At 42.6% G+C, this 8,503-nt stretch overlaps 1 protein-coding gene across 1 annotated transcript in view; it reads right to left on the bottom strand.

Moving 5' to 3' along the window:
* Nucleotides 1-4,372: 4,372 nt before the first annotated feature.
* Nucleotides 4,373-8,503, bottom strand: part of KLHL42 (kelch like family member 42) — a 21,227-nt gene continuing 17,096 nt past the window's right edge. Inside the window, exon 3 of the mRNA XM_003792476.2 lies at nucleotides 4,373-4,840. Coding sequence (XP_003792524.1) covers nucleotides 4,389-4,840 — 452 coding nt within the window. The 3' untranslated portion in view covers nucleotides 4,373-4,388. The remainder of the gene's footprint in view (nucleotides 4,841-8,503) is intronic.

The raw sequence follows: 8,503 nt of genomic DNA, 5'->3' as shown, positions 1-8,503 counted from the left end.
TGAAGTACAGACAAGACCAGGAAAAGTAGTAAGGGAAAAAAGCATATATGCACGTGATGCTTAAATTAAAAAAGACAAGACTGGTTCATAATGATTATTAGTAAATAATGAAGCAAAGCATGGATTTGGCCAAGACTAAAGAGGCCACCAGACCAGAGAGTGCCAATGTGCCTGACAAAAAGTTGGCATCTTTGAGAAAAATGCCCCGGTGAGGACGACTGAAGATTTGTTGGAGGCTGTGACTCTTCGAGGTCGTGCACTGTGGATTGGGCTGCCTGCACTCTCAGTTCTCCTCATTGTCTTGAACATGACAGGCACTCAATAACTATTTCTGGTAAACAGGAAACAGAGCTAAAATCAGCTCACTGCTTTCAAAACATACCCACCTAACTCCTTCACATGTGGCAGCAAGGATGACAAACAGGCTTCATTTACCCTGATGGATTGGAAATGGATGTCTAGAATTTTTTTTTTTTTTTTTGAGACAGTCTCTCTGTCATCCTTGGGTAGTGTACCGTAGCATCATAGCTCAGAGCAACTTCAGACTCTTGGGCTCAAGTGATCCTCTTGCCTTAGCCTCCCAAGTAGCTGGGACTACAGGTACCCCGCATGACACCTGGCTAGTTTTTCTATTTTTAGTAGAGCGGAGTCTCACTCTTGCTCAGGCTGGTCTCAAACTCCTAAGTTCAGGTGATCCACCTGCCTTGGCCTCCCAGAGTGGACTGGACAAGGCTTCTACAACCAAAATCCTGGCACAGAGGAAAGTACTACACTCATTCATAAAGCCACCCTGAAGAATGGTTGCACGGCTGTTATACATTTCTCATCCCTAGTCTAAGAAGGAGGCATCCAACACTCACCCATACTCCCATTATGTTACTGCGCTCCCTCTCAAGTGATCTGCATTAAATGCTGGTTGATCAGGAAGACCAAGACCTTTCCTCTCAATTTAACTCTTTGGCCAAACAGGTAGGGTCATAACTTTACCTAGCAATCTGAAAACACAGTGCCCACAATGCTCAGTAAGCACTGTTTATTGAAAGAGCACAGGCATCTACTTGATTACTCCCATTGTAGAGAATTTTATCTAACTCAGTACTGAATCACTTTAATTACCTAAGGCATTTGGAATTACTTGGGATCTTGGTTGTTTAAAATAAACGGTAGATTTAAATTTTCTTTGGTTTTTGTGCTTAATCTTAAGCCTTTTGTTTCTTACTAGTATCCATAACTTTCTCAGTACTTCATTGTATGATTTAACCAATACTGTTGAAACAAACAACCCTCACATTCATCAGAAAACCTTTTCAAAGATGCTAAGGGGAGAGGCCTCTGAAACTAAGGGAGTTGAACCGAAAGACAAAAAGAATGCCAGCAAGAGCCAGCAACCTTCTACTAACCTACAAACAGGTCTCACTCTCTACCACTGAGATCCTTCTCTGTAAAATAGGATGATTCTGGCCAGGTGGCTGCCTCTGAGAATCCGCCTAGCAACTCCCTTCCCCAGAGTGGGAGATCAGCCTCCCTCAGAAGCATTTCACAGGGGGAGAAAAAAAGGATAAAACATTTAGAGACGTGAAAAACAAAACAGAGATATTCTCCAACAGTCAAAGTCCTGGGGGATGAAGGGAGATTTTCAAAGAAACATTGCCTTCATCATAGGTAGAATCTTCTCTGTAACACTGGCGTTAACAAGGGAACAGAGCTAAATTAGAATTACCCTCAACACGCCAACGCAGCGGATGTGCACAGCAGGGAGGATGATGTCACAAACTCACAGATCTGTTCCTATTGCACATTCCACCTTTCTCAAGCACTGCTGGCAGCCCAGAATAACACCTTATTAGAAGTCTGTGGTAAAGAGAGTTATAATATGTAAGTATACATATACACACACACACACACACATCAAACCCGGTTTATGAAAGAGATTTGTGGATCAGAGTATACCTTCACTTGGTCCAACAATCTAATTATTGGCATTAGGAAAACAGACCCAAAGACTGTAATCAGGAAGAGAACTGGTTGGCAGGAATAATAACATTGTATGTTATACAATATGGTTATTTACAAGCTAATATCCAAGTGTTTGTCCCAGACTAATTCAACTGACTAGTGTCTTTTGAATATATAGGATTAGACCTTTAAAAAGCTCTACAACAACAAACGTTAACACCATCTAAAATAAATTAGATTTTTAAATACATGTAATGAAATTATAGGTTACCAGAAATTCAATTCTACAATGAATATAAATTAATATAAATCTATTATTTAAGTACTATTCCCGGGAAAATTTTAGTTCAGATTTTTTCTTTTTAAAAGAAGGCATGACTGGGAATAAATGGGCACAGTTTAGAAACCCTTAAAACTGTTATAAGCAAACTATGGGTAAGATTGGTGATAAGATACAAAGATCTGTTTCTATGTCCAAAATAAAGGCTTACCTCATTTTCACCTAATAGAAGTAGTCCTGAAAAGTTGTGCAAATAGCATTTTTAAAACTGGACCCTTATTTTAAATACCCCAGAGCCCACCATTACAAGGAGACCCTGTAGTGACTCTAATAAACTGAAAAATTGTGTTCCGCGATCAGCTCTTCTGTCCTCCATCTGCACAGTGAATGGCACACCGCAGGCACTCAGTAAGTGTTCTTTGAAGGCATGACTTTGCTCTGGATTTTTGTTTTTCTGTGGGACTTTCTTAGCGAGGCACTCTGTAACTGAAGGGATTCTTCTGCCTGCCGTTAGTGCAGAAAAATAGAATCAGCTCACAGTTGAAACTGATTCCTTTACAAAATATCAGATAACTACAGAAAGTGTTTTCAATCAAAATAAAATTTCCATAAGTATGAGCATATATATATATATATATATATTTTTTTTTTAAAGGGTGCTGATTTATGCTGGCAGAAGCTTTTATTCATTGGTTTTTGTTTTTTTGAGATGGAGTCTCATTGTGTTGCCCTTGGTAGAGCCATGATACCATAGCTCACAGCCACCTCTAATTCTTAGACTCCAGCCATCCTCTTGCCTCAGCCTCCCAAGTAACTGGGACTACAAATCCCCGACACAACATCCAGCTAATTTTTCTACTTTTAGTAGAGATGGGGTCTCACTCTTGCTCAGGCTGGTCTCCACCTCCTGAGCTCAGGCAATCCTGTCACCTCAGCCTCCCAGACTGTGAGGATTATAGGCGTGAGCCTTTCATTCATTGTTAACTGACTTAGTGAAAGCAAATAACTGCGTGAGCTGAGCTCTATTTGAGTTAATAACCAAGGCAAGTAAAGCGCTTTACCTAATTTCAGAAGTACTACCGGAGGCCGTTCTACTTCTGCAGAGTTTCTTCCTCTCTCCAGCACAAATGTGTTATAGCTGCCCCAACCTTAGCCCACAAAAGCAAAACAAGAATTACAAAGCTAAGATTAAATTTAAAAAACTGCCCGACTTAAAATATGATATACTTGTTTTTCAGTCTTAAACAAGAACTAAGTCAAATACATTCAATAAAAATAACTCTTAAAGGCATTTTTTTTCTTATTTGGTTATTTCCTTCCCTTCCCCTTTAAATCGTAAGACTTAATTTTTTTTAAATGTACACCCATCCATCCTTTTACACAGCACGTCCTTTCTTTGAAACAATACAGAATGCTTAGTGATGCAACATAGGTGACCACATAAATATGTAACCTGCCACATAAACAAAAGGTTCTATCAATCTACTCAGATGGCACTGGTAACTGCAAACAGATGGAATGGCTGGTGATGTCATTATGAAAGTTTCCGAGAGAACTGAATTCTTGCGAGGATTCTCGGTAGGATTACATCATTTCCTGGAAAGCAGTGTGCAAATAAAATATCTGAACGTTGAACCCTATTTTAAATACACTCAAAGTATGTCCAGGGAGGGCGGAGGGAGGGGAGGGAGAACAATGCCATTTTGTCAAGGAAATTGACAAAAGAAAATCTCTCACTCAAGATACCAATGATACACATATTTCAAGGGACCTAAAGAAAACAGGTTTTCAAATCATCTTTACCATTCATTCCAACTATTGACATTTGGCCCTTTACCAAACAGACACAATAAATCTACTTTTTGATGATCAGCTTCAGACATTGGCCCATGAATATCATGTTTGGAGAAAACATTATCATGGATTTGCTCCCATAATTTAAAAAATAACAAAATTGGTCTCTTTTTTCCCACAAGTTTTCAAGTAATTAGTTCAAGTAAGCTTATTTACAGCTACTAGTGTATGTATGTGACGGACTTTCACCCATATTTTCCCTTTAGAAATCAGTCTCCCCAGAAATGGGACGTCACTTTTGTTTTGTTTTGTTTTTTTGTCTCAAACCAGATTTCTTTTCAATACTAAGTCAATTCAGTCATGTCTCTGCTTTGTTGGGCAGGTAAAGAGAAGAAACCAGCAAATTATGTCCAAACGCTGGAAAACGCCTAAACGCTTCCCAACTATCTGCAAAGATGTTGTACTTGAGGAAAACGCGATGCTCCAGGCTGGTGGACAGGGTAACGTCTCTGCTCATGATGTAGATGCCGTCGTTATGCAGCGCGCACGTCAGGTTGAGGCCCGATTTGGACGTGTTCTCCTTGAGGTAAAGCCACTGCCGGGTGACGGTGTTGTAGGACTGCACGGTGAGCGTGTCCTCGCTCTGGCTGCTCCTCCGGTTGGGCCCTGGTTCGTGCAGACACCCCCCGACGATGTAGATGGTCTCCTCCACAGACACCATCTGCTGCTTGCGAATGTGGACGTCACACGTTTCAAAGAGCGTCCAGATGTCAGCAGAGGGACAGTACTGCAGGATGTTCATGTTCCGGTCTGAAACACAGAGAGACGCCAAATGACGACGTGCCACCAGGGCGAGACGCCCAATGATGACGTGGCCACCGGGGACACCAATGACTGCCTGGCTGTGCCTAAGTGTCTACACTTGCGTGCACTGTTTCCTTACGAAGACTATTTCAGAAAAGCAGAAGCTGCAGAAACATTGACGTTCATCCCTGACCACCTAGTCATGTCCCCTCCCAGGAATCGAAGGATTCCAAGTCCTTAGAATCAGTACAGCCAGGGAAATGAGCAGCTGTGAGTTAAATGCAATCAGCCCCTCCTTGGTGCCCTCACACCTCCAAAACACCAGGTCAATGTAAAAAGAACAACAGCCTTAGAACCCTCATCAATACCCACAGAAGTACTGATTACTGAATACGGAGCAGACTGGGCCAGGAGGGAATCTATTCTTAACAGCTGATCCTAAAAATCATGACAAGTAGTAAAGCAGGCTTTCCAAGGACTGGCTAGAGAAAAGAATACAAAGTTATAAGTCTGGAGAAACCCAAGAAAGTCTCACCTGCGCCTTCTAATAAGCAATTCTATCCCAACTGTTAACACTGGAGAGATATTTACAAAGGTCCTTCTCTCTCCTTACCCATTCCACAAGAGATGGTTTGTTGTGCCAGACTAGATGAAAGGTTGCTGAGGTGTTATTTTTAATTAATATCAATTACCTTTTTTTTTTTTTGAGACAGTCTTATTATGTCGCCCTCAGTAGAGTGCTATGGCGTCACAGCTCACAGTAACCTCAAACTCCTGAGCCTAAGTAATTCTCTTGCCTCAGCCTCCCAAGTAGCTGGGACTACAGGCGCCCACCACAAGGCCCGGCTATTTTTTTTTTTTTTTTTTTCCGCAGTTTTTGGCCGGGGCTGGGTTTGAACCCGCCACCTCCGGCATATGGGGCCAGCACCCTACTCTACTCCTTTGAGCCACAGGCACCGCCCTGCCCAGCTATTTTTTGTTGTAGTTGTCATTGTTTAACAGGCCTGGGCTGGGTTCAAATCCACCAGCCCCAGTGTATGTGGCTGGCACCCTAACCACTGATCTATGGCACCAAGCCACTTTTATTTTTTTATATAGGCAGCTCTCACTCTATCACCCAGGCTGGAGTGCAGTGGCATGATCAGACCTCACTGCAGCTTTGAACTCCCAGCTAGCTTCAAGTGATCCTTTTGCCTCAGCCTCCCAAGTAGCTGGGATTGAGATTACAGGTGCATGCAGCTATGTTCAGCTAATTTTTAAAATATATTTTGTCAAGACGGGGGTCTCCCAACGCTGCCCACGCTAGTATCAAACTCCTGGGGTCAAGCAACCCTCCTGCCTTGGCCTCCCAAAGGAATTACAGGGATGAGTCACCGTGCCTGGCCAATAGCAAATATCTGTAAGGAAAAATGCTGCTTAGTCTCTTTCTGAAAATGGCTTGTGAAATTAAGAACACCTAGCTTTGCTTTGCCTTTTTTAATTGCTCCTATTTTTTTTCTTTTCTCTTCTAGGGAAGAATAAATGAGTATTTCAGCCTCAGCAGGAAAAAACATGCTCTGAGTTATACAAAGAATGAACTTTCTGTTTGTCATTTTTTTAAACAAACAACAAATGCTATCAGTGGGGGAGATAGCTCAGCTTGGGAACTGGCATACGACTAAAGACTACAGCATTTTAACTGCTGCAGAAGTTGGTAGAGGAAGATACCACATTTTCACAAAAGGCTTATGCCTCCTTCAGGACCTCTGCCTGAGACAGAGGACGCCCCCCCCACCGCCCATCATTAGCAATGAGAAAGGCGCTCCACACCGTATCTGGTAGTAACTAAAGGACCTCCAAGAGGTCTGAGAGAGACCTAGTCCTGTGTGTACATGTCCCCAGGCCTGCAGCAATCTCAGAGCTGTTCCAGCTGTACAAAACGGTCCTTCTGATTGCCAGCCACGCTAATACCAGTCCATATTTCTTTACACTGCAGCTGTTGTGGTAAAGACCATTCTAGGAGATAGCCCAAGGACAGTTTGGTTACGAAAGTGCTCCTTAGTGACTTAGCTTCCCACCAGATGAAAAGGATTCATTCTGGTGAGGCTTTCACATATTTCTCAGTTCCCAGCCTGCAGGTCTTTCCCGGTCTCCTGAAAATGTTTTTTCTCCTCACTCAACAAGGCCTTGGACTATGATCAGGCAGTTTGACTTGGTGCAAGGATCTTTTTTGTTTTTTCATTTAAAGTTGTTTGTGAAGTTGCACAAATCAGTCCTCTTCCTTTGATGATTACTACACATATTACTTTCTATTGAATTTCACTGAATTTCTTCAGTGCCTGCCAATGAACTAAAACAGGCGTCCTCAAACTACGGCCCGCAGGCCACATGCAGCCCACCTAGGACATTTATCCGACCCACCGGGTGTTTTTGCCACAGCTGCCTGTCCTGCTTAGCAGCCGACTCGTCCCGGGGCCCGCAGTCCGACCCTCCACTGGTCTGAGGGACAGTGAGCTGTTTAAAAAGTCTAAAGTCTAAAGTCTAAAAAGTCTAAAGACCCCTGAACTAAAATAATCGAATGGCCACCATAAAAATCATGAATATTTACTAAATTTTAAAAGTCTCACCTAACTTAAATCAGCAAGCTAAAAATCCACCTTTAAGTCCTTATTTCTTCTTTTTTTTTTTAACAATCATTATGGCATATTTAAATATAAGGAACTAATTAGAAAATGCTAGGGAAAAACCCCAGCAGAGCAGAAGCAAGCATCAGAATAAAAGTAACTGGCCTGCTCTGTCATCTTGGAAAACTAGTTTTCAGCCCTTACACAAACAGGCATCCATCCACATCACCTAACCGTCCCATCGTGGGCTTTTGGTCAGGAAATCCAGGAGAGAAATCACAGTGGGTGGCCCAAGTGAAGAAGGTACATTAGCAGTGGCTTATGAAGTTACAAAACACCCAAGAAGGGTTTTCTAGGTCAAATCTAAAGAACATTTGCTCAGCCAAGGTCATGGAAAAACTAGGAAATCTACCAGCAGAGTACTCCTCAGGTTATTGTGCTGCCTGGCAGTGCTCAACAGCTCCTGGTTAAAAGAGAACTCAAGGGACACATGCATTGAGTTCGCAACCAGCCTGAGCGAGAGTGAGACCCCATCTCTAAAAAAAATAGCCAGGCATTGTGGCAGGCTGAGGCAAGAGAATTGCTTGAGCCCAAGAGTTTGAGATTGCTGTGAGCTATGACGCCATAGCAATCTGTTGACGGTGATAAAATAAGACTCTTCTTAAAAAAAAAAAAATGTGCATTATGTCAGGCCCAGGATGCATCCTGTATTACTCAATCTAGGGAGAAATCAGAATTTGTAGAAACGTGCATATGTGTATTATTTAATTTCCTGGGAGAAAGACACACAGCGGAGGTGACGGGACACGGGAAGTACATACACACATGGGAGTCTGGGGCACGGGGAAACACTGTGCCTTAGTGTAAGCATATAAACTTGATCACTGCAACCTGAACACCAGTGTTGGAGGTAAAAGAAATGACTGCTGTGTCTCCATTGTTCTCAATCCTTTTGTTTAAAACTTGAGAGGCGGCTTGGTGCCTATAGCTCAACCGGCTAAGGCGCCAGCCACGTACACCTAAGGTGGCGGGTTCGAATCCCCAGCCTGGACCCGCCAAACAACAA

The sequence above is a fragment of the Otolemur garnettii genome, unplaced genomic scaffold (genome assembly GCF_000181295.1).
Source record: "Otolemur garnettii isolate 467f Iridium unplaced genomic scaffold, OtoGar3 scaffold00057, whole genome shotgun sequence".
Lineage (NCBI taxonomy): Eukaryota > Metazoa > Chordata > Mammalia > Primates > Galagidae > Otolemur > Otolemur garnettii.
Note: the sequence above shows the minus strand (reverse complement) of the source record. Positions and strands in the feature narration are given on the sequence as shown.